At 43.7% G+C, this 27,483-nt stretch overlaps 1 protein-coding gene across 5 annotated transcripts in view; it reads right to left on the bottom strand.

The window, feature by feature from the left end:
• ptprna (protein tyrosine phosphatase receptor type Na) overlaps positions 1 to 27,483 on the bottom strand; it is a 224,980-nt gene that overhangs the window by 42,023 nt on the left and 155,474 nt on the right. For all 5 annotated transcript variants that reach the window (XM_059967586.1, XM_059967584.1, XM_059967588.1 and 2 more), the window contains 3 exons: positions 12,115 to 12,327; positions 10,324 to 10,521; positions 7,821 to 7,968 (listed from right to left, as the gene is read on the bottom strand). In XM_059967586.1, the coding sequence (XP_059823569.1) occupies positions 7,821 to 7,968; positions 10,324 to 10,521; positions 12,115 to 12,327 (559 nt within the window). The remainder of the gene's footprint in view (positions 1 to 7,820; positions 7,969 to 10,323; positions 10,522 to 12,114; positions 12,328 to 27,483) is intronic.

Raw genomic sequence — 27,483 nt, 5'->3', positions numbered from 1 at the left:
TTGAGCCCTTTATCAAGAAAGAGTGCGCTGACTTTGGAGAGGTTCTCGAGAATTATCCTGGGAATGAAAGGGTTAATGTATGAGGAACATTTGATGGCTCTGGATCTGTACTCGGTGGATGGGGGTGGGGGATCTCATTGAAACCTATCGATTATTGAAAGGTCTAGATAGAGAGAACGTGGAGAGGATGTTTTCTGTAGTGGAGGGGTCTAGGACTAGAGGACACAGCCTCAGAATAAAACAATGTCCATTTAGAACAGAGATTAGGATGAATTTCTTTCAGCAGAAGGTGGTGAATCTGTGGAATTTATTGCCATAGATGGCCGTAAGGCCAAGTCCCTACTTATGTTAAAAGTGGAGGTTGATATGTATTTAATAAAGGTGCCAAAGGTTATGAGAGAAAACAGGAGAATGGGGCTGAGAGGGTTAATAAATCACCATGATGGAATGGCGAAGCAGACTCAATTTTTTCTCCTATGTCCTATGCTCTAATAAACAATGGAACAATACTTGTGACACTCCTATCTTCTGGTATTATTCCTGTAGCCAGTGAGGACACAAAGATCATCTACAACACCCACGCTATCACTTTCATTGCTTCCTGCAGTAACCTGGGACAACTTTTCAGCAGAGGGTGGTGAATATTCGGATCGAGCTGCCCAAGGAAGTAACCATATAAACCATATAACAATTACAGCACGGAAACAGGCCATCTCGGCCCTTCTAGTCCGTGCTGAATGCTTACTCTCACCTAGTCCCACCGACCTGCACTCAGCCCAAAACCATCCATTCCTTTCCTGTCCATATACCTATCCAATTTTACTTTAAATGACAACATCGAACCTGCCTCTACCACTTCTATTGGAAGCTCGTTCCACACAGCTACCACTCTCTGAATAAAGAAATTCCCCCTCGTGTTACCCCTAAACTTTTGCCCTCTAACTCTCAACTCATGTCCTCTTGTTTGAATCTCCCCTACTCTCAATGGAAAAAGCCTATCCACGTCAACTCGATTTATCCCCCTCATTATTTTAAATACCTCTATCAAATCCCCCCTCAACCTTCTACGCTCCAAAGAATAAAGACCTAACTTGTTCAACCTTTCCCTGTAACTTAGGTGCTGAAACCCAGGTAACATTCTGGTGAATCTTCTCTGCACTCTCTCTATTTTGTTGACATCTTTCCGAGAATTCGGTGACCAGAACTGTACACGATACTCCAAATTTGGCCTTACCAATGCCTTGTACAATTTTAACATTACATCCCAACTCCAATACTCAATGCTCTGAGTTATAAAGGCCAGCATACCAAAAGCTTTCTTCACCACCCTATCCACATGAGATTCCACCTTCAGGGAACTATGTACCATTATTCCTAGATCACTCTGTTCTACTGCATTCTTCAATGCCCTACCACTTATGATGTATGTCCTATTTGGATTATTCCTACCAAAATGTAGCACCTTACACTTATCAGCTCCATCTGCCATCGTTCAGCCCATTCCTCTAACTGGCCTAAATCTCTCTGCAAGCTTTGAAAACCTTCTTCATTATCCGCAACGGCATCTACCTTAGTATCATCTGCATACTTACTAATCCAATTTACCATCCCATTATCCAGATCATTAATGTATATGACAAACAACATTAGACCCAGTATAGATCCCTGAGGCACACCACTAGTCACCGGCCTCCAACCTGACAAACAGTTATCCACCACTACTCTCTGGCATCTCCCATCCAGCCACTGTTGAATCCATTTTACTACTTCAATATTAATACCTAAAGATTGAACCTTCCTAACTAACCTTCCGTGTGGAACCTTTTCAAAGGCCTTACTGAAGTCCATATAGACAACATCTACTGCTTTACCCTCGTCAACTTTCCTCGTAACCTCTTCAAAAAATTCAATGAGATTTGTCAAACATGACCTTCCACGCACAAGTCCATGTTGACTGTTCCTAATCAGACCCTGTCTATCCAGATAATTATATATACCATCTCTAAGAATACTTTCCACTAACATACCCACCACTGACGTCAAACTTACAGGCCTATAATTGCTAGATTTACTCTTAGAACCCTTTTTAAACAATGGAACCACATGAGCAATACAGCAATTCTCCGGCACCATCCCCGTTTCGAATGACATTTGAAATATTTCTGTCAGAGCCCCTGCTATTTCTACACCAACTTCCCTCAAGGTCCTAGGGAATATCCTGTCAGGACCCAGAGATTTATCCACTTTTATATTCCTTAAAGTGCCAGCACTTCCTCCTCTTTAATCGTCATAGTTTCCATAACTTCCCTACTTGTTTCCCATACCTTACATAATTCAATATCCTTCTCCTTAGTGAATACCGAAGAAAAGAAATTGTTCAAAAGTAGTTGGGGTATGTTCCATAATATTTAAGGAGAACTTGGATAGATACATGGAGGGATGGGACTCAGGGGAATAGGCACTGAATGCAAGAAGTGGGCACCCTGATCGGTATGGAATGGTTGAGCTGACAGGCCTGTTTTGGTCTGCAACTCTACAAAGGAGAATTCTATGAGGATCATCATCTTGCTGTGGTGGACAGGCCTGTGAGTTTCTGAGATCCCAAGAGAGATGCCATCTGGAGTGTAGCCCTCTATAGGCCCTTGGAGATAAGCTCAGGGGGAGGTTCCGGACAAAAAGCAATCCAACCAAGACCTCAACGGTGGAGTTGGCAGAACAGCAGTGAAGGTGGAGGAAGGCTGCAGCTGTGAAGGGCCCCAGTTGTCTTGCATTCCATGTCACTGGATCCTGACACTGATCTGCTGAGGACCATGTGGTGGATGCCCGTGAATCCACCTCTCACATTAAACAAAGTCACACATAAACATTCTCCATTAAGGGAATTCACCCTCACTCATAGGAAAACTCACACCCTCACTGTTACTCCTGCTGATCAACCTTTGCTCTACGTCCTGAACTTCAACTCCTGCCACCGAAGCTTCTCCTGATTCTCTCCATCATTAATTTTGAACACGTCCATTTAAGAAGCTCCTCTACTCCAAGGAGAATTAGTTTACAAGCTGAGTCTCTCACCACTGCAGTAAATCCACACCATGCCATTTCCAATAGATTGATGATGGCCCAGTAGAATGCCAAGAACCAGCTGCAGTTCTTCAGATGAGATTCAACTTGTACAATAAATTCAAGAGGGTCTGTTGTCACTGGGTGTTTGCCCTTGGACTTCAGTGTGCTTCTATGCATTAATCTGATTCGCTCAGAACACTGGACAAACCCAGCTCTGTCTTCATGCCAACAACCGTGGTGTTACTAAATGTTCCTGTGACGTTCTTTCATAATTAACAGCACGTTGTGTTTGAAAATCAAAACTCGCACCTCGAGGACTTTTCAACTTCGAGGTAAAGGTGAGATTGCTGGAATTTCTGAAGGGGTAGGTTGATCAGGAACCAAAGGGTGTAGGCACAACACCTGGAAGAATGCAGGATGCTGAGATGGCTGGTGAAATATGCAATTGATCATTGCTGGAGTAGTTAATGTACCTGAGTAAAGGGATTGAGCCAGCTTGTATAAAGAACTGGCTGTCTCCCAGCTGGAGTTTGGGTCCAGTTCTGAGTACAAGGCATTGGGAAGGAAGCCAGAACTTAAAACACAAGATAATCTGCAGATGCTGGAGAGGAATACAGTCGACTTTCCAAAGTTCAAGCTTTGAAGTAAACCACAGAGGCACCTTGGCCAGTCTGTCCTGGTGCAACCACATAGACACCATGGCCAAGAAGCTCACCAGTGCTTTTATTTTAGCGGAAGGCTACAGAAACTTGGCATGCCCCTATTAATCATCACCAACTTTTAGCAATGCATGGTGAGGGGTTGGGGGCCTGGCAAGGTAACATAATGGTTAGCGCAATGCCAGCGATCACTGATCAGAGTTCAAAAACAACCAATGTCTGTAAGAACTTTGTACATTCTCCCCATGGTTTAATCCAGGTGCTCTGGTTTCCTCCCACATTCCAGAGACATATTGGTTAAGGTTGTGGGCATGCTATGTTGGTACCATAATACACATGGGCCGCCCAAAGCACAACCTCGGATTACTGCTTGTTGAAACAAACGACATATTTCAATGTACGCTCTGATGTACATGTGACAAATAAAACTCATCTTTACTTTAGAAAGCATCCCATCCAGATAGATCACGCCTGGTTTGGCAACCGCTCTGCCCATGATTGCAAGAAACTGCAGAGAGTTGTGGACACTGCTCAGCACATCATGGAAACCAGCCTCTTCTCCCTGGATTCTATCTACACTTCTCACTGCCTCAGTAAATCAGCCAAAATAATCAAATACCCCTCCCACCCCAGACATACTCTCTTCTCAGTTTTCCCATTGGACAGAAGATTCAAAAGCCTGAAAGAATGTACCATCAAGCTCAAGGACAGCTTCTGTCCTGCCATTTTAAGATTATTGAACTGGCCCTCTCTCCAGTAAGATGGACTCTGGACCTTACAGTCTGCCTCATTACACACTTTATTATTTGTCTGCACTACACTTTCTCTGTAACTTTAACATTTTACTCTGTACTCTGCTATTGTTTTCCTTTGTACTACCACAGTACACTGTTAACATGGTACTGTACAGCACAATATGGGCCCTTCGGCCCGCAATGTTGTGTTGACCTACAGTATATAAGCCTACACCATGATCAATCAAACCCTTCCCACTTTCACACCTATTGTCCTCCACTTCCTTCTATCCATGTGCCCATCTATGAGCTTCTTCAATGGCATTATTGTATCAGTCTTCAGTACCAGCCCTGGCAGTATGTTCCAGGCACCCACCACACTCTGTTTGAAAAACATTTGTTTGACATCCTCCTCCACCCACCTCCCCAAACTTTACCTTCACCTTAAATGAACAACCTCTGCCCTGAGAGAAAGGCACTAGCTACAAATTCTATCTCATATTCCAACTAGGTAGTCTCCAGCAAGATGACAAGAACATCAATTTCTCCAACACCTAGTAATTTATACCCTCCCCCTTCTTCAATTCTCCACTCTGGCCCCATCTAACCTCTTCTCTTCTCCTCACCTGCCTATCACCTCTCCCTGATGCTCCTCCTCCTTTCCTTTTTCCCATGGTCCACTTCCCTCTCCTATCAGATTCCTTCATCTCACGCGTATTTTCACCTATCACCTCCTAGCTTGTACTCCTTCCCCTCTCCTCACCTTATTCTGGCTTCTTCCCCCTTCCTTTCCAGTCCTGATGAAGGGATTTGACCCCAGACATTGATTGTTTATTCATTCCCACAGATGCTGCCTGACCTGCTGAGCTCCTCCAAAATCTTTGTGTGTCACTTGGATTAGACATTGGCTTTGTGGGAGAACCCAGTGAGCAGCAGTAGACAGTCACCTCTCTGATTGCTGGCCTGTGACCAGTGGTATGTTGTGGGGCTGGTACTGGGTCCGTTGTTTGTCACCTATGTCAATAATCTGGATAATAAAATGATTAACTAGATCAGCAAATTTGCAGATCACACCAAGATTGGGAGTGTAGTGGGAAGCAGGAAAGACTATCATGGCTTGCAGCGAGTTCTGGACCTTCTGGAAAATGGCAGATGGAATTTAATGCAGACAGGTGAAAGGTCCAACCACAGAAGTTTTACAGAGTAAATGATAGGGCACTGAGGAGTGCTGTAGAACAGAGGGATCTGGGAATACAGGGCCATTATTCATTCAGAGTAGGTATATAGAAAGCTTCTGGCACACTGGCTTTCACAATTCAATGTATTGAATGCAGGAGATGGAATGTTATGTTGAAGTTGTATAAAACATTGGTAAGGCCTAATTGGAGTATTGTGTGCAGTCTGGTCACCTACCTACAGGAAGGATGTAAATGAAGTTGAAAGAGTACAGAGAAAATTTACAAGTATATTGCCTGGACAGGAGGACCTGAGTTATGAGGAAACATTAAATAGGTTAGGACTTCATTCTTTGGAACGTTGAAAACTGAGGGGAGATTTGATAGAGGAATACAAAAAATGACAGGTATAGATAGGGTAAATGCAAGCAGGGTTTTTCCACAGAAGTTGAGTGGGTTATGGGTTAAGGGTGAAAGGTAAAAAGTTTAAGGGGATCATGAAGGGAAACCTTTTTACTCAAGAGGTTGTGAGAGTGTGGAATGAATGGAAGTGGTACATGCAAGCTTGATTACAATGTTCAGAGAAGTTCGGATAGGTACATGGGTGGGAGGGGTATGGGGGACTATGGTCCGGTTCAAGGTGGTGGGATTAGCAGTTTAGATGGTTCAGCATGGGGTAGATGGGCAGAAGGGCTGCCCGTTTCTGGCTGCACTTCTGTATGACTCTATGACTCTGATAAACTCATATTCCCTCACTCAAAGAAAAAAGCTTCGCCTCATAAGACAATTGTAATGAAATTATCTATGTGGATGGTATGTACAACAAAGTTTCTCACTGTGCCTAGGTACCTATGATAATGATAAACCTACTTATCAATTTAAAGTGAATGCTATCCATTGGTAATGAGAATCGATGCCTGAAGATTTAGCTGTTCCTGGTAACGAATCCACACTGCAAGTGTAGATATCAGTAAGATTTAGAGAGTACAGAGAAAATTTACAAGGATGTTGCCAGGTCTTGAGGATCTGAGTTATAGGGAAAGGTTGAATAGTTTAGGAATTTATCAACTAAAGTGTAGGAGAATAAGCAGAGATTTGACAGAGGTGTACAAAATTATGGGGATATAGATATGCTAAATGCAAGCACGCTTTTTCCACTGAGGTTGCATGAGGCTAGAACTAGAGGTCATGGGTTAAGGGTTAAATGTGGAATATTTAGGGGGAATAGAGTTTGGAGTGTGGAACAAGCTGCCAGTGGAATTGGTGGATGGGGGTTCAATTGCAACATTTATGAGAAGTTTAGGTAAGTACATAAATGGGAGGGATATGAAGACAGAATAACAGGACAGCATGGACTAGAGGGGTCAAATGGCCTGTTACTGGGCTATGGTGATCTATGACTCTATTCTGACCTGATGCATGTAACTCCAGGTTTCACCATATGAGTCACTCTTTCCCTGAGAAATTCTCTGACGGACAATGAACTTAAGACCAGAAGACAAAGGAGCAGAATTAGGTCATTTGGCCATTCTATCAAAGTTGATTTATTATCCCTCTCAACCCCATTCACCTGCCTTCTCCCCTTGACCTTTGACGTCCTTACTAATCTAGAACCTATCAAACTTTGCTTTAAATATACTCAGTGAATTGGCCTCCACAGTCAAATGTGGTGATGAATTCTACAAATTCACCACCTTCTGGCTATAGAAAGTCCTCCCCATCACTGTTCTAAAGGGATGTACTTGTATATTGAGATATGCACCCTGGTCCTAAATTCCCCCACTATTGGAAACATCCTCCCAACATCCAGGCTATTCTACTTTCAATAGATTTTAGTGAGATCATACCTCATTGTTCTAAACTCCAGCATACAGGCCCAGCATTGTCAAATGCTCCTCATATGCTACCCCTTTCATTCCTGATATCAATTCTTGTACATCTCCTCTGATCTCTCTCCAATGCCAGCACATCTTTTCTTAGATAAGGGGCCTAAAACTGCTCACAATTCTCCAAGTGCAGCCTGGCCGATGACTTATAAAGCCTCATCATTACATCCTTGTTTTTATATTCCAGTCCTCTTGAAGGACTGGATTGGATCCAATTGGAAGTGGACAATGAACCCACGTGTTATGAACGACTACAAGAAAAGGCATGGATGAATCAAATAAAACAGATTGGCTCGCACTTACATGGAACAAAGGCGGGATTACGGCACTTCTTGACATTGGCCTCACTCTGTGCAATGGAGCAAGAGTTGGGCTCGGCCTGGTAGGCGCACAAGGCCTCCCACTCCTTGTGAAGACGATCCTTGATCTTCAGGTGGTCCTCCATGTACGACTAGAAAAGAAGCAAATATGTCACAACCTTGGAGGAGTTTCAGAAGCCCTTTGAACTTCTCCCCTTCTCCTCAGCACCTCTGGACTCCTACTGAAACCCCTTATTCCCCGGACCCGAGTAAATCTCCCCTCATAAACTTGAAAACCTAAGCCTGGTCCTTGGAACAAGATTGCTGAAGCCTGGAGACTGGAGGCCTGTCCGTCTGTGTGGGTGGGTGGGAGGGAGGAATGGGGCTTGTTTTACTGTTGTTCTGTTTTGTTGCATTCTGTATGTACTGCCAAACATCATGGAAACACAATGCTGGTGCCGTAAAGTGTGGCAACACTTGCAGACTGCCCCCAGCACATCCTGAGGTTGGTTTTCACTTTATGTTTTGAATACATCTGATAAATAAATCTGAATAAATGTGAATTTGAATTTGTTTATTTACATTTGTTTACTGATGTGCATTTATTTATGACTTGTACATTGTATCATTCTGAGTCTTCACCACTGATTTATCAGACTGCATCCTCAGTTCCTTGCTTCAGTATTATTTTTATTTGCTTTGATTAATAAGTTTTAGAGGGATTTGGGCCAAATGCCATTTGCTTAGATAGGCATCTTAGGTGGAGTGTTGCCGTGGTTACCAGAGGCTGTTTGGCCCATTGAGAGTGTACTGCTGCCAGGATCTGCTGTGCTAAGTTCTGGAGATTCTGCAAAGTAAGTGCAATGTTAGCATTCATTCAACAGGACTAGAGTATAAAGGCAACCATGTAATGCTAATAGTTTATAAGGCATTGGTCAGACCGTACAGAGTAGTGTGAGCAGTTTTGATCCCCGTATGCAGGAAACGATATGCTGGCATTGAAGAGGGTCCAGAGGTTTTTGAAATGTAACTGCGGGTGAAAGAGTTAATGTATGAGGAGTGTTTGATGGTTCTGGGCCTGTGCTTGCCGGGGTTTAGAAGAATAAGGGGTTTCATGAACAGCTAGTTCCCTTCAACCATCTGGTGCTCAAACCAGCTGGCATCTTTACTTCCTTTCACTCTCTTAGAATCAGAGTCATAGAATTAGAGAACATGGCAGCACAGAAACAGGCCTTTTGACCATCTAGTCCATGCCAAACTATTAATCTGCCTAGTCCCATCGACCTGCACCCAAACCAGAGCCCTCCATACCCTTCCCATCCAAACTTTGGATCACATTGAGTTGAAATCACATCGACCGTTTCTGCTGGCAGCTCGTTCCACGCTCCCACCACCCTCTGAGTGAAGAAGTTCCCATTTATGTTCCCCTTAAACAGTTCCCCTTTCACCATTAACCCATGGCCTCTAGTTCTAGTTCTACCCAACCTCAGTCAAAAAAGCCTTCTTGCATTTACCCTATCTATACCCTTTATAATTTTGTATACTTCTATCAAATCTGCCCTCATTCTCCTGTGCTCTCGGGAATAAAGTCCAAACCTATTCAACCTTTCCCTAAAACTCGGGTCCTCAAGTCCTGGCAACATCCCTGGCATTCTTTCAAATTTACTGGTATCTTAGGAAGTTCAGCTTGTCACCAAACATTAACTTCCTTAAATATTCTGTTGAAAGTATCCTGACTGGGTGCATCATGGTCTGGTACAGCACTTTGAATGCACAGGAAAACTCCTGGGGTGGAAATGGTTAATACAAGGGAGTGCTCCACCAAGTTCAGGAACAGCTACTTCCCTTCAACCGCTTTGTTCTTGAACCAACCGGCACCACCCTAATCACTACAAGTTAGCGAAACTATGACCACTTTGATCAGTTGGTACTAAAATGGACTTGGCTTTTCTTATTCTAATTGTATATGTTTGCACAACTTACATTCATGTTTTCCTTCGTGTCTGTTGCTCTGACGATGCTGCAAGTAAGTTTTTCATTGCATCTGTGCACACATGGACTTGTATATTTGACAATAAATGGGCTATGGTTCAGGTGCAGGTTGATGGGACTAGGCAAATGACATGAAGTTGATGGGCTGAAAGGCCTGTTTCTGTGCTGTAGTCCTCTGATTCTAGAAACTTGAACTTTTCCTCTTCTCCTTCACCCTCCAACCTCCCCTCACTCCTTCAATCCTTGCCTCCTCTCCTCACTAACCTCCACTCTTTCACCTCTCACTCATCTTGATTACCTCACCACTCTCCTCCACTCCCTCAATCCTCGCTTCCTCTCTTCACTCATCTCTCTTCCCCTTCCCAGACTTCCTTTACTTCACCTCAGACCCCTCCTCTTCGTCCCTCTGTTCTCTCTCCTCGCTCTCCGACCCTTGCCCCTGGCCCTGTCCAAGGCCAAGCCCACCACTCCCGCCTGGGGCCACCCCCCCACCCCTCCCAGTCGCAGGGACTCACCAGGATCATGTGACCGGTGGAGATGTCCATGTTGGACTGAACTGGTTCCTCACACCAGGACGGAGTGCTGCTGTGGGAACTGGGACTGGCCTGCGGTGCGTCGCTGAACTGCGAGGAGACGCTGCTGACCCGAGACGTATCCGCTGCCTCCGCCCGCGTGTAGGATGACTTGGCTGCCATGTGCTGTCTGCACAGCTCCTGCCGGGCAGACAAATATTCAGTCTGCCTGTTGGTATCATTACCACAAGATGGTCTGCACTGGTCGTCCTCACAATCAGCTACATGCCAGATTATTTAGGGGCGGTGGGGGTTAAATAGGAGGGTTGGAGGTTCTGTTGGAGTGGTGGGGATTAGACAGGATGGGCAGAATGTATATATGAGGGGCAGAATGCATATTGGAAGGGTAGGGTATATACTGGTGTGCTGGAGGCTATATTGTAGGGACGGGTGGTTATTTTGCTTCCTTAAGGTTGTTATAGCTGGGGAGGGCAGGTGGTACTGAGGATGATTAAATGCGTGCATCTCAAATAGCCTCTGACAACCTTCTGGCCTTCATGTGTGGCTTAGCTATTAAGCCAGTCAGAACATTTCTACTGACAGCAGAAGGGGCAAAAATGGGTTATTGGCACCTTAAAACCAGGCACTTCGGGCAGATGGGACTCGTCAGCTGCAGTTGCAGCTCACCTAGAAGAAGGAAAATTCTGATCTCAAACTTCCACTGCCTTGTAGCTATGCCCACTCATGGGGAAAGCTTCAGGAGTAAATGCCGAGTAAAATTCCTTGAGACCCTTAGCTGGAGTCCCTAAGGCAGTCCTACATTGAGTTCAATGCTGAATGGCAACTCCTGCATTGGAGAGGTAGAGAGTAATTTGGAGGGTGGATGTTATGTTGGAGTGGATGAGTGATACCTGCTCGATGGGTAGCAGCTTGCTCTCCATATCACACTGCCCTGGCTTGGGTATCACATGGACAGCTGGGTTGCAACATCCATGGTCAACTCAACTAACAGAGGGCCTTGGAGGGGGGGTTATATTGGAGGGGTGTGGGTATATTGGAGGAGTGGATGTTAAATTGTTGGAGTGGACCATTGGAGAGTTGAGGGTTATTTTGGAGTGGTGGGTTTATATTAGACGGGTGGAGTACTTTGGAGGGGTGGGAGTTATATTGGACAGGGGTAGTTGGAGGGATGGTGAAATATTGAGGGATAGAGGATACATTGGAGGGATAGAGGGCAATTTGGAAGGGTGGAAGTTATGTTAAAGGGGATATGGGTGATATTGGAGGGATGGCAGGATCATAAAACCATAAGAACATAGGAGCAGTATTAGGCCATTCAGCCCATTGAGTGTGCTCCGCTGTTCTATCAGAGCTGATTTATTATCCCTCTCAAGCCCATTCTCTTGCCTTGGGTAGATAGAGTGGAGGGAAGAGGGTAATTTGGAGGGTTGATGTTATGCTGGAGTGGTGAGTGACAATGGAGGGGTAGAGAGTAATTTGGAAGATGGATATGTTGATGGGGACGAGTGACATTGGAGGGGTAGAGGGTAATTTGAAAAGTGGATGTGTGTTGGAGGGATGGAGGGGAATTTGGAGGGTGGATGCTATGTAGGGAGGATGAGTGACATTGGAGGGGTAGAGGGTAATTTGAAAAGTGGATGTGTGTTGGAGGGGTAGAGGGTAATTTAGAGGGTGGTTATTATGTTGGAGGGGATGAGTGCTATTGGGGGATGGAGAGGGTGGAGACTACACTGTATATTTGAGGCCAAGTTGTCATCATGCCAGGGATAGTACCTGATATTCGAGAGAGGTGTCCGCTGCTCCCTCATTGCCCATCCCAGCCAACTTCCCCTTCTGACGCCGCTTGGCATTTTGCCGCAGGCAGAAGATGACAGCTCCGGCGATCAGAATCCCCGCGATGCAGGCCACGGCGATGAACGTCAGCAGCAGGAATCGGAAGGTGTCACTGTGCCTCGCTGGCTTTGGCAACAGGTGGAAGGCATTCCTCTGTGAAAACAGACAGGCCCGAAAGTGGTGAGTGGCAGGAACTGACTGGTATTTGATCTACACCATGGGATACAGTCCCCAGGGCTCGAACTAGGGTGGGGAGCAAAATGGAAAGCCTCACAACACTAGATTTCATCACCTGCAGCCCGGTGTCACCTTGACCTCTCACCTCCCAGCCTCTGTCACTACCTCCACTCTGCCCTCCCCCCCCATCAGCCTGAATCCACTCATCATGGCAACACAATGTAACAGTTAGCCTAATGCTATTACAGCACCAGCAATCCGGGTTCAACACCAAATGCTGTCTGTAAGGAATTTGTACGTTTTCCCTGTCACTGTGTGGGTTTCCTCTCACATTACAAAGCTTCACAGATTAATAGGTTAATTGGGGTGTTGTGGAGCACAGCAGTTACTGTGACAGTATTACAGCCTGGGCTTCGGAGTTCAGAGTACAACTCCAGCACCATCTGTAAGGAGTTTGTACATTTTCCCTGTGACTGCATGGGTTTCCTCAGGGCTGGGAGAGGCTGTACTGTGCTGTATGTCTCTAAATAAAAAATAATTGGGCTGTGTAGGCTCGTGGGGCTGGAAGGGCCTGTTACAGTCTGCATCTCCAAATTAATAAAACCTTCTTCCATCTAGAGGTCTGGAGATGGGGGGGGGGGGGGGGATGTGATCTCACTCTGGTCCTTGCACTTTATTGTTTACCTGCATCTCACTTTCTCTGTAATTGTAACACTTTATTCTGCATTCAGTTTTCCTTTTTACCTCTTCAATGTGCAGTATAAATGGAATGATCTGCCCGGATGACATGCAAAGCAAAGGCCTTTCACTGCATCTTGGTACACATGACAATAATAAATCACTTACTAGTTGGAGTTTTGTGCAATAACATTGTGTGCAATGGGAGCAACTGGGAAGAGACAGAATCCGTTCAAATCCATGTGGGAGGTGATGCGAAAGAGCTTGATCCGCTAGGATTTGTGTAAAGTGACTCTGATTCCAGAGGGATCTATACAATTGAAGTGAATGTCTATACTCCATTGGAATTCTGTCCTTTGAGAATAAAAGGGGCCTACTCCTTTTATTTAGACCACAGGTTCCCAACCTTCTTGATGCCATGGACCAATACCATTAAGCAAGGGATCTGTAGGGTCCAGGTTGGGAACCCCTCATTTAGACATAAGATATAGGAGCAGAATTGGGCCATTTGACCCATAGATCCCGAAGATGAAAGATTAACTTTATTTGTAACATGTACGCTGATACAGTGAAATGCATTGTTTGCAACAATGACCAACAGAGTCTGAGAATTGTGCTGGGGGCAGCCTGCAAATATCATCACGCTTCCATCGCCAACATAACATGCCTACAACTGACTAACCCTGACTTGTACATCTTTGAAATGTGGGAGGAAACTGGGGCAGCCAGAGGAAGCCCAAGAGTCACAGTGAGAATCTACAGTCACCCTAGACATGGTGGTGGGAATTGAACACCGATCTTACAGCTAGCGCTGAAGAGCATTACTGTGCTGGTATTTGATATTGAGTGATTTATTTTCCCTCTCAATCCCATTCTCCTCCCCATAAGCTTTGACACTCTTACAATTCAAGAACCTATCAAATTCTGCTTTAAATATACCCATTGATTTGTCCTGCACAGCCATCTGTGGCACTGAATTCCACAGATTCACCTTCCACTGGTTAAAAAAATTCCTCCTCATCTCTGTTCTGAAGGGAAATCCTCGTATTCTGAAGTTGTGCCCTTTGGTCCTAGACTCCCCCACTATAGGAAACATCCATTCCACATCCATTCTATCCATGCTTTTCAATAGTTGATAGGTTTCAATGAAATCCACCCCCCCATTCTTCTAAATGGCCATGAGCACAGACCTACAGCTATCAAATGCTCCTCATACATTAACCCTTTCATTCCCAAAACCATTCTTAAGAACCTCCCCTGGACTCTCTCCAGTGCCAGCACATCGTTTGTTAGATATGGAGCCCAAAGCTGCTCACAACATTCTAAATGTGGCCTGACTAATTCCTTATACAGCCTCTGCATTGCATTCATTAATATTTCAAGATATTTCCCTCCTTCCAGTGAAGGTGCTCCCACAATGAAGTTGGGGAAGGAGTTCCAAGTTGAAGCAGAGGCAATTATACTATATTCCCAGAATGAGGAGGGAAACCAGCAGATGGCAGTGTAACCTTGCACCTGCTGCTCTTGTCATACTTGGCAGCAGAGATTGAAAGAATCTCTGAGGCTCTCTGCCCCTCTGCCATCAGATTTCTGAACGAGTCACGAACACCACCTCACTATTCCTCTTTTGCACTATTTGTTTATTGTGACTTAAAATAATTTTTGTCTTGTGCTGTACTTCTGTCACAAAAGAACATATTTCATGACATATCTCAGTGATAATAAACCTGATTCTGCTCAGAATCAGGCCTTTTGGCCCCAGTAGTCTGTATTGGTATTTAACCTGTTCCTCCCAAACCTCATCTTACAATATCAATATAACCTTTTCTCTTAAACACAGAACACAGAACACTACAGAACAGCACAGGCCTTTCAGCCCACGATTAAAAGATCAAAACTTTTTAACCTACTGTAAGATCATTCTAACCCTTTCCTCCAACATAGCCCTCCATTTCTCTATAATCCATGTGTATATTTGAAAGTTTCTTTAATTCCTTCAATGCACCAGCCTCTACCACCAGCCCTGGCACTGCATTCCATATACCCACCACTGTCAATGTACCGGCCTCTACCACCAGCCCTGGCACTGCATTCCATATACCCACCACTGTCAATGTACCAGCCCTGGCACTGCACTCCATATACCCACCACTCTTAATGTTTCAGGGGTTTCTTGCCCTCCAGTGTCAGAATGGTCCATGACTCCATGAACACCAACTGCCTCACTATTTCTGCTCTCTTCTTGCACTACTTACTTAATTTTTCTATTTCTTATTGCAACTTACAGTATTTTTATGTCTTGCAATGTACTTCTGCTGCAAAACAACAAGTTGCGCATTTGTCCGTGACAGTAATCAAATTCTGATTCAGAAGCTGTGCTGTACTGTTCTATGTTCTATTTCCATCATCTTCAGCACTGCTCTTGGAATATTTTGTTCCAATCTGAACCACTGCGTGACAGCATCCCTCTGCTAATTATTGCATTTGACAGGGTGGTGAGGAAGGCTTTTGGCATCAAGGCAGAGTGCTGGAGTACAGAGGTGGGGATGTTCCTTTGCAGTTACACAAGCTGTTGGTGAGGCTGCATTTAGAATACTGTGTTCATTTTTGGTCACCCCACTATAGGAAAGGTGCTATTCAGCTGGAAATAAAGTGCAGGGAAGATTTACTTAATTTAATTTGTATTATTTAGAGATATAACATGGAAACAGGACACCAGGACAAGCCCATGCTGCCCAGTTTACCTACTAACCCGAAGGTCTTTGCAATGTGGTGGAAGCCAGGGGAGCTGAAGGAAACCCATGCAGTCACAGGGAGAACGTACATGCAACAGCAGAATTAAACCCAGGTCGCCGGCGCTACACTACCATGCTGTTCTTTATGAGGACACTGCCGCGACTCATGGGACTGAGTTATGGGGTGAGGTTGGAGCAGAGCAGACTGAGAAATGATCTTATAGAAGTGTATAAAACCACAAGGGGCATAGATAGGGCTGAATGCACAGAGTCCTTTCCCCAAGGCTGGATAATGTGGAACTAGAGTGCATAGGTTTAAGGTGAAAGGGGAAAGATTTAATCGGAACCTGAGGGGCAGCTTTTTCACCCCGAGCGTATTCTATAGAACAATCTGCCAGAAGAAGTGGTTACAGCAGGTGCATTGGCATTTTAAAGACACTTGCACGGATTGGGAAGACTTAGAGGGATATAGACCAAACACAGGCAAATGGAACTACTTTTGAAGGCTGTCTTGGTTGGCATGGTTGAGTTGTGCTGAGGGGCCTGTTTCTCTGCTAAATAACTTTATGACTATCAATGTGCTTGTCTGTTAACTTGTACTAGGAAGTTCAAAGTTGAAAGTAAATTTATTATTGAAGTATGTATATACTATACTGAGATTCATTTTTTCTGCAGGCAATTACCGTAGATCAAAGACAATTTGTTTGTACCTATCAATTTATCTGTGCTATTAATTTGTCTGATTTGTTAGAAACAGTTTATACACTGAGATAAGTAACTTACATTTTAACCAAAGATCTTGCTCACAGATGGAATGCTACTATTGCCTCTTGCTATTTCACTCACATCTTGCCATTACCAAAGTTGATGCTTTCCTCTATAAATCCATAGCTATTTCTTGACAGGATTCCTTCTCCAGTTCCTTAGGATGAAAGAGTAACAAACACAAAGTGCTGGAGGAACTCAGCAAGTCAGACAGCATCTATGGAGGGGGATAAACAGTCGATGTTTCGGGTTGAGTCCCTTCATCATGACTGGAAGAGAGGGGAGCAAAAGGCCATAAGACCTTAGGACTTAGGAGCAGAATTAGGCTATCAGCCCATCGAGTCTGATCTGCCATTCAATCATGGCTGATCCTTTTTTCCTATCTGCTCCTCAACCCAAGTTCCTAGCCTTCTCCCCTTAATTTTTGATGCCATGTCCAATCAAGAACCTATTAATCTCTGCCTTAAATACACCCAACGACTTGGTCTCCACAACTGCACGTGGCAACAAATTCCACAAATTCACTACCCTTTGGCTAAAGAAATTTCTCTGCATCTCTGTTTTGAAAGGGCACCCCTCTATCCTGTGTCTGTGCCTTCTTGTCCTAGACTCTCCCACCATGGGAAACATCCTTTCCAGAACTACTCTATCTAGGCCTTTCAACATTTGAAAGGTTTCAATCCTTCTGAATTCCAGCGAGTACAGACCCAGAGCTATAAAATGTTTCTCTTATGATAACCCTTTCATTCCTGGGCCATAAGAAGAAGTGGGGAGGGGAGCAGTAAAAGCTGGCAGATGATAGGTGAAACCGGGTGAGAGAGGAGGAAATGAAGTGAGAAGCTGGGAGGTGATAAGTGGAAGAGGTAAAGTGTTGAAGGAGGAGGAATTGGATAGGAGAGGACTGTGGACCAATGGAGAAAGGGATGGAGGAGGGGAACCAAAGGGAGGTGATGAGCAAGAGAGAAGGGTTAAGAGTGGAGTCAGAATTGGGTATGATAAAAGAGAGAAGGGGAAGAGGAGTCAGAAATTACTGCAAGTTAGAGAATCAGTGTTCATGCCATCAACCTGAGAGTGACCTCATCATGGTGGTAGAGAAATTCAAAGACAGACATATGGAAATAGGAATGGGAAGTATCTTTAGTATGAAACCCTTGTTTTCCAATTTTCCAGCCCCAGTTTGATGGGCAGCACTAGCCAAGTCAGCAAGATGTGGGTTCGAACTCCTTGCCAGTCAGTCAAGTAAAGAATTTAGCAGATCCTCTCAGTGGGGTATTAAGGCAGTGTGACAGTGCTGAAGGAGCTGTCCACTGGGTGGAGTGCTGAAGCGAGGCTGCATCCTGATCGACCATAAACTGCTTCCATTTCCGGGAGATGTTTTGGCTCCTAGAGTCAATCAACATGACAAATAAGCAACACTTTCTGCCATTATCACATTACCTTTTCTAGAGTCATGCTATCTGCAAATTGGTTACTGCAAGAAACAGCTAAGTTGTGGACACAGCTCAGCACATCACAGAAATCACACTCCCGTCCATGGACTCTGTCTACGCTTCTCACTACCTCAGTAAAGCATCCAGCATAATCAAAAACCCCACCCACCCCAAAACTTCTACCCATCGGGTAGAAGATACAAAAGCCTGAAAACATGTATCACCAGATTCTTCTTTCCCCCTGAAATAAGACTATTGAACAGTCCCCTGCTGCAGTAAATGGTCTCTTAACCTCACAATGTACCTCATTATAATCCTTTACCTTATTCTCTACCTGCACTGCACTTTCTCTTTAACTACAACACTTTGTTATGCATTCTGTTGTCATTTTCCTTGTACTACCTCAGTTCACTGTATAATGTATTGATCTGTATGAACAATATGCAAGACAAGCTTTTCAACGAATCTTGGTACATGTGAAAACAGTAAAGGTTAGCTTTATTTGTAACGTGCATCAAAACATACAGTGAAATGAATTGTTTGCATCGGGGACATGCTGGGAGCAGCATGCAAAGGTCACCACATTTCTAGCGCCATGGTAACATGTTCAGACTTACTAATCCCAACCAACAGGTCTTTAAGATTTCGGAGGAAACCACATGGTCACAGGCAGAACGTACAAACTCCTTACAGTAGTGGGAACTGAACCCTGGCCTTAGAACTAGCATGTTGTAAAGTGCTGCGCTTACCACGATTCCACTGTGCTACTCAATAAAGCAATACCCAGTGCTTTTCCTATGTACAACACTGACTGTACTGTACAACCTGCAACTGATTCGGAGGCAACTGAAGTCCCCAGATTACTCAGAAGCTTCTCTCACCACTCCCCTTTCCGCTCTATACTGGCTATCTCACATCTCCACAATCAGGCTTTCGACCTGAAATGTGTACAATTCCTTTCCTCCCCTGTGGACCTGCTGAATTCCTCCAGCAGATTGTTGGTTAGCCCCCATTCCACCATCTGCAGTCCCTCTTTTCTAATTGAGACACAGCGTAGACAAGGCCCTTCTGGCCCTTTCTGCCCAGCAATACTCAATTTAATGCTAGACCAATCACAGGACAATTTACAATGACCAATTAACCTACCAACTGGCACACCTTTGGACAATGGGAGGAAATCAGAGCACCAGAGGAAATTTTTGTTGTCTCAGGGAGAATGTACAAGCAGAGGCAGAATTGAACCCAGGTTACTGGTACTGAAAAACATTGCGCTAACCACTACATTACTGTGCATCTCTTGTGTCTCTTCGAAGACACTTGTATAAAGGTACTTTATCAAACAATATAACAACCATTTCTAGTTGAATAAAACATCAACTTCTGCCTCAAATACAATCAGAGTTCCCATTGCCTGCAGAGAACACACCCATAAATTGTTTTATTGTGGTCACATATACCAAGAGCATTGCACTTGGAAGAGCATCTTCCTGTAGGGATGGGGATTTAAAAAGGGTTGTCATGATGGAAAATTGTGAATAGGACAATTCTGTTCAAGATGGTGGCGAGCTGCGATCTCCATTGAGGTTGTGGCTCAGTCTTGATGCTTTTTTTTAATTTGATGGTGTTTAGTTCATAATTTTGGGGACTGAGCAGTGATTTAGGGGTCAGGTTAGGGCTTATGGAAGGGGATGTGGGGAATTAGAGGTCAGGCTGGAGTCTAGGTCTCCACTCTGTGTTCGAAGGCCTACGACACGAACATGGGATGAAAGACATCTGTGGTCAGATGCTGGGCCAGCAGACCAGTGAGGATGAGAGCTGGTGGTCCCCCCAGGTCACTGAATCATCAGCAGGTTCCAGAATCACGTCGGCTGGAGGCATAAGTGATGGTGACCCTCTGGGTACGTGAGTTGGTGAGAACTAGTATTTGGGGTCCCAGTCAATGACGAGTCTGGCATTAAGGCCTGGAGTTCGGAGTTCTCATCCCTCATTATCAGCAAGTCCTGAGTCGATGCCAAAAAGCAAAGCTTGAAGGTCCATCAAAAGTCCAGAAGTTGAGATCTAATGGCCCATTCCTGAGTCTGCTGTGAGTCACTGGGGAAGGTGAAGCCGATGTCTGCAAATCCGTGAGCCCAATGGAGGCTGGTGTCTGGAGACAGCCTGTCCTGCGGTTGTAGAATTATGTGTGCATGTGGTGGGTGAGTAGATGGGAGGGGCTGGCTTTGCTGTTGTTTTTTGCTCGTTCTGTTCTGTTTTGTTGTGTGAAGTTCTGACAAGCATTGGTAGCATGCTCTGCTGGTGCTGAAGTGTGCAGTGACACCTGTGGGCTGCACACCACACATTTCGAGTGTGTTGGTTGTTAATGCAGGTGATGCATTTCACTGTATCCTTCGATATACATGTGGTAAATGAATGAATCTAAATCCGAATGAGAATCTAGGACAGTTTGCTAGGAAGGCAACCCTTCTCTAATGTGGAAGTACATAGCCCTGTAAGTCAAAGCACTGTAGAATGTCCCATGTGCACAAAAAAAATCACAAAGAGTCACAGAGTCAAATATCATGGAAACAGGCTTTTGACCCAACTGCTCCATGCCAAGCGATGTATCTTTCTCAGCGATTCCCATTTGCCTGCATTTGACCCATAACCCTCTAAACCTATCAAATGTCCCTTAAACATTATGATGTGCCAACCTCTATCACTTCCTCATTTCATACAACCTCCATCCTCTGTGTGAAAAACACACACAAACAGTTGAGGAGGCAATATTGGAGAGGAATAAACTCAATGTTTCAGACAGAGACCCTTCATCAGGTCAGGCTCCTGGCCCGAAATGTTGAGTGTTTATTTCACTCCATAGATGCTGCCTGACCTGCACATTTCCTCCAGCATTTTATGCTTGTTGCTCTTAATTTCCAGCATCTGCAGAATGCCTTGTGTCCCCATGTGAAAAACTGGCCTATCAAGTACATTTGAAATCTTTCCCCTCTCATCTTAAATCTATGCCCATAAACTTCTCCACCCAGGGAATAAGTCTGTGACCATCCCCCTTATCCATTTATAAATCCCTACAAGGTCACTCCTCAAGATCCTTTGCTCCAGAGAAAACAGACCCAGCTTTTTGCAGAGTAACAGACACGAAGGGCTGGGGGAACTCAGCAGGTCAGGCAGTACCTATGGAAATGAATAAACAGTCAACATTTCCAGCTGAGACCCTTCTTCAGGATTGGAAGGCAAAAGGGAATATGCTAAAATAAAAAGGTTGGGGTGGGGAAGGAGGATTAGCAAGAAGGTGATAGGTGAAGACAAGTAGGTGGGGAAAGTGAAAGACTGGAGCAGAAGGAATCAGATAGGAGAGGAGAGTGAACAATGGGAGAAAGGAAAGGAGGAGGAACACCAGGGGGATGTGATAGGTGTTGTATAATTAATATTTCAGTAATAGTTGAGTAATATTGTAAATATATTGTTTGATTAAGCATTTGTTGTTGGTTGAATAATTCAGTATGGGTTATTTGTAAAAGTATGTGCATTGCATACATTATTTAAGACTTAAGATTCATTTACTGTATTATCAAAGAATGTATAAATTATACAACTTTGAGATTTGTCTGTTCACAGGTAGCCACAAAGCAAGAAACCAGAAAGAACCCCGATTAAACAAAAAAAAAAGAATAAAAATAAAAACAAAAGACCAACACCCGATGTGCAAGAAAAAAAATGAAAATATCACACCACGACGTCATTTATATGCATCTTGCTTAAGGCAAAAACAAAGTTAGACTTCATTCTGGACTCCCTTGTTTTTCTTCCAATTAGTTTTATGCTTGGAGTTACAAAATGTAACAATGGTGACAAGGAAGCTTTAAATGAACTGGAGATGTCTACTTACCTATTGAAGCACAGTGAGATTTTTGAGTTAAAAAAAGCACAGGGAGAAACGGTTGAATAAGAATAATAGCACAGCAGGTGTTCTTCGGAAGGGTTAGATATGGTCACGTTTAAAAAAAGGCAGAAAGTGGACAAATTGATGGGTTCATAACCAGTGAGTACTAGGTGACATAAATAATAAATACAAAATAAGTAGAAATGGCTGCTACATCAGAAAGATGGATGTGCTCGACTGCACAAGAGATAACTGGCTGTTGTATTTGGAACAAATTGAGCAGTATGTAACAGCTGATGAAAAGCGAGTGCTAATTTTGCTGAGTGCAGTGGGCTTAAAGGCATGCAGACAATTAAACCAGCCAAAATAAGCTTTGCTGATTTTGTGAAAGTAGTGCAGGAACATTTAGAACCAAAACCATTGATGATTGCTGAACACTTTAGGTTTTACAAGCAGAATCAAAAGGAAGGGAAGTCCATTTCAGTGTATGTGGCTGAATTGAACAGATTGTCTGAACACTGTCAGTTCAGTAATGAGTGTAATGATGCACTGAGAGATCATTTAGTTTGTGGAATCTTACAAGAAATAATTCAAACATGGCTCTTAACACATTTAAAGGAGCAGCTGAAATCGCTGTATCAATGGAAACAGCAGACAGAGGCAACATTGAGTTGCATTCAGGAATGAAAGTGAGTGTGAACAAAATTGCAGTGTCTAAATAGAAACCAGCCTGGCCAAACAAATTATGTTACTGTTGTGTCAGGGGCTCACATACACCAAGCAAATGCACGTTTAAAGGCAAAACTTGGAGAAAATTCAACAAAGTAGAACATTTATAAAAAGCATGTTGGGCAGACAAAAATAAATGGACTGCACATGGAAGAGAAACAGATTAAAAAAATGTCAAGCTGCAGTTTCAAAATGAGCACTAGTCAGCATGCTGTTGATGAAAAAAGTGATAATGATGAGGGTGACACAGGACTAGGTAGCCTTGAGATTCACAATGTGAAAACTTACAATAGACAAGCAATATGGCTTCCACCAGAAGAGAATGTCAAATTATTTAAAATGGAACTGGACACTGGCTCAGCTGTTTCAGTCATTTCACAAAATGAGTTTGACCGGCATTTCAAAGATAAAACTGAAGCCTTCAAGTATCTGACTAAGAATTTACAGTGGAGAAAAGATAACATCTGAGAAAATGACATTCTCAACAACGAAATATAACAACCATGACAAAAGCACAAGGGCGAGCATTGTCATGATTGGCTGAGACAACTACAACTTGATTGGAGATCCATCCACTATTTGCATCCCACGTCCAATGCAAAAGGGTCAACTGAAAGTGAATTAAGAAATGTACAGGATTATGCCACAGCAGTGTTCAGGGATGGCTTTGGAAAACTCAAGCATATCAAAGATAGAGAGTATTAAATGAAATGCACTTCACTGGGAGTGCAAAGTTCATAGGATTCCTTATACCATCTGTAAAAATGTAGCCAGTGAGCTAGATCACATGGAGGCTGAAGAAATTCTTTCCAATGTTAAGTGGAGCCTACGGCAACACCAGTGGTCCCAGAGGCCAAGATGAATGGGTCTGTCAGGCCCTGTGGTGCTCAAAGCATTCTCTGGTGCCCTGGGATAGATCAGCAGATCAAGCAACTAGCAACTGTACAGGATGCCAGCATGTCCAGAAGATGCCAAGAGCAGCACCTCTCCATCATGGGGAATGGCTGGCATTGCCCTGGCAAAGGATTCATATAGAATTTGTCAGACCATTCATGTGCACAAATTTCTTAGTAGTAGTGGATGTAGCTACAAAATGTCCAGAAGTGACCCCAATAGCCTCCACTACAGCCTCACACACTGTTGATGTGTTGAGGTCAGTCTAAAGAATGTACTACAAGCAATGTCTGCAGTACACAAGACACTGACGCTGAATCAGAAGCTCGACAATTTCCTCCTTGCATATTGCTATGCAGCACACTCCACATTCAACAACTCACACGCTATGCTGCTCCCAAGTCATTCATGCTTGGATCTCCTCAAACCCAAACTCAGAAGGAGTATGCAGGACAAACAGCTGGGACAAATTGAAGGCTTCTCATACAAGGAGGTTCAATGTTTCACTCCAGGACAAGCAGTCCTGGTGAAGGACGACAGAGGTGACCAAAAGTGGGTACTTGGAAAGATTAAGGACAGAAATGGACCACTCTCCTATGTGGTGGAGGCTGCATCTAGAGACAACACCTTGGTCAGTTGATGAGAGTAGAGACAATTGTTAGGGAAGAAAAGAGCCCAGATCTGTCAGAACCACTTCCTGCAGTCTCAGAGTCAACTCCTAAAATCACTACAGAGGAGGCTCCTGAACCTGGGATTGTTTCACAGCCACAAGTCTCACCTGCCAAGCGGACTGACCCCTGTTGTCGGGAAAGACTTTATTCCACAAGAGTAGGAAAGCCTCCACAGTGATTAAACCTTTAGGCCTGAATGGGATAATTTAACACTTACTATGCCATGGATGTCTATATGGTAGTTGTATTATATAGTATACTGTATATATACGTTGAGATGCATTCTATGTCAGTTGCCGTTTATAACTAAGCAGAGGAAAATGTTGTGTTTTTAATATTTCAGTAATAGTTGAGAAATATTGTAAATATATTTTTTGAATAAGAATTTTTTGTTGTTTATATAATTCATTATAGTTATATGTAAATGTATGTGAATGGCCTACACCACCACATCACAGTGCGCTCTTTGCTTAAACTAAAAACACAGTTAGACTTCTATTCTGGACTCGCTTATTTTTCTTCCAATTAGTTTTACGTTTTCAGAGTTACAAAACATAACAATAGGCAGGTGAGGAGATGAGGTGAGTCAGAGTGGGAATAGAAGATGAGGGAAGCAGAGGGAATCGTGGCAAAAGAGGCCATGTTGGAATGGGAATGGGGATAGGAATTACAATCGCTAATCACCGGGAAATTCCGCTTTTGATGGATGTTGCTGAGGTGCTTGACAAAGCGGTCCGCTATTATGTTTTGTAACTCCAAACCTAAAACTAATTGAAAGAAAAGCATGGGAGCCAGGGATAATTTGTGTACGTTTAGTTTTACTACATATGGTGCTCACATATGATGTGGTGGCTTAATATTGTATGCCATTCACGTACTTTTACATACAACCCATAATAAATTATGTGAAAAGCAAAAACTGCTAAACCAAACAATATATTTACAATATTCTTCGATTATAATTGATATAGTAAAGCAGTGCCCCAATTTATGTCAGGTTTCATCAATGTAGAGAAGACCACATCAGGAGCATCAGATACAGTAGACGATCCCAACAGATTTGCAGGTGAAGTGTTGCTGCACCGGAAAAAAACTGTTTGGGGCCCTGAATGGAGGTAAAGGAGGAATTAAATGGGCAGATGCAGCACTTTGGTCGCTTTCAGGGGTACGTGCTAGGAGCAAGATTGGTAGGGAGGAACGAATGGACGTGGGGATCATGGAGCGAGTGATCTCTGCAGAAAGCAGAGAGCAGAGAGTGGGGAAGGTAGAGATGTGTTTGGTGGTAAGATACTGTTGAAGATGATGAAGGTTGCAGAGAATGATGTGTTGAATGCAGAGACTCATGGGGTGGTAGGTGAGGACCCCAACCCTAGCCTTTTCCAGACTCAAACACTCCTGTCCGTGTAACATACTTGTGAGCATTAGCTGTGCCCTCTCTAGTTTCATCCCATCCTTCCTATCACCTGGTAACCAGATCTGCACACTATATTCCAGGTGTAGTCTTACCAATATCTTGTGTAGCTATAATATGACCTCCCAACTCTTATATTCTAGCTGGGGTATAGTGTCATAGAGTCATAAAACACTAGAACGCAGAAGCAGGCCCTTCAGCCTATCTAGACCATGCTGAAATACTATTCTATCTAATCTCATCGGCATGCATCTGGGCCACAGCCCTGCAGACCCCTCCCATCCACGTACTTATCCAAACTTCTCTTAAATTTCGAAATAGAACCCACATTCACCACTTCTGCTGGCAGCTCATTCCATACTCTCACCACCCTATGAGTAAAGAGTTTCTCCTCAGATTCCCTTTAAATATTTCAACTTTCATCCTTAACCAATGACCTCTAGATCTAGACTCACCCAACCTCAATGAAAAAAGCCTGCTTGCATTTACCCTATCTATAACCCTCATGATTTTGTATACCTCTAACTCCTACACTCCAAAAATAATATTGGGACTGCACTTTTCACATATTTCACAGTGATTTGGATAATGGAATTGATGGTTTTATGGCAAAGTTTGTGGATGATACAAAGATAGTTGGAGGGGTAGGTAGTGCTGAGGAAGCAATGTGATTGCAGCATGACTTAGACAAATTGGAAGAATGGGCAAAAAAGTGGCAGATGGAATACAGTGTTGGGAAATGTATGATAATGCATATTTGGTGAAAGGAACAATAGTGCGGATTACTATCTAAATGGGGAGAAGGTTCAAACATCAGAGGTGGAGAGGGACTTAAGAGTCCTTGCACAAGACTACCAGAAGGTTAATTTACAGGTTGAATCTGTGGTGAACAAGGCAAATGCAAAGTTGGCATTTATTTCATGGGGAATAGAACATAAAATCAAAGATTAATGCCGAGGCTTTATGAGACTTATGTCTGGCTGCACTTGGAGTATTGTCAACAGTTTTGGGCCCCAAATCTCAGAAAGGATGTGTTGTTATTGCAGGGAGCCCAGAGGAGATTCACAAGATTATTCCTGGAATGAAGGGGTTAACATATAAGGATTGTTTGGCAGCATTGGGCCTGCACTCACTAGCATTTAGAAGAATGTGTGGGTATCTCATTGAAACATACCGATGTTGAATGGACTAGATAAGGTGGATCCTTTCTGTGGTGGGGGTATCCAGAATTAGAGGGGCGGCTTTTTAGAACAGAGATAAGGAGGAATATTCTTAGCCAGAGTAGTGAATCTGTGGAATGCTCTGCCACAAACTGCAGTGCAGGCCAAGTCTGTGAGTATATTTAAGCCAGAAGTTGATCATTTCCTGATTGGTCAGGGCATCAAAGGATATGGAGAGAAGGTAGGTGTATGGAATTGAGTGGGATCCGATATCAGCTATGATGGAAAGGCAGAGCAGATTTGATGGGCTGAATGGCCTAATTCTGCTTCTATGTCTTATGGTCTTGTGGTCTAATAAAGTCCTAACCTATTCAACTTCTCCCTAATACTCAGGTTCTCAAGTCCTGGCAACGTCTTTGTAAATTTTCTCTGCATTCTTTCAATATTATTGATATATTTCCTGTATGTATGTGACCAGAACAACACAGAATAATCCAAATTTGACCTCAATAATGTTTTATACAATTTCAACATAACATCCCAACTCTTGTCCTCAGTACTTTGATTTATGAAGGACAATGTGCCAAAAGCTCTCCTTATGATCCTGTCTATGCTCCAGGGTTCACGGTAGCATTGTGATTCGTGCAATCACTTGACCCCTCCTGTGATTACTGATGAGGGCTCATTTCCTGCCGCTGCCTGTAAGGAGATTGTATGTTCTCCTGGTGACAGCGTAGGTTTCTTCCATGTGTTCCACACTCTTCCCACATTGCAAAGAC

This window comes from Hypanus sabinus, chromosome 4 (assembly GCF_030144855.1).
Source record: "Hypanus sabinus isolate sHypSab1 chromosome 4, sHypSab1.hap1, whole genome shotgun sequence".
Classification (NCBI taxonomy): Eukaryota; Metazoa; Chordata; class Chondrichthyes; order Myliobatiformes; family Dasyatidae; genus Hypanus; species Hypanus sabinus.
The sequence above is the reverse complement of the archived record's forward strand: the minus strand, read 5'-3'. Positions and strand labels throughout refer to the sequence as shown.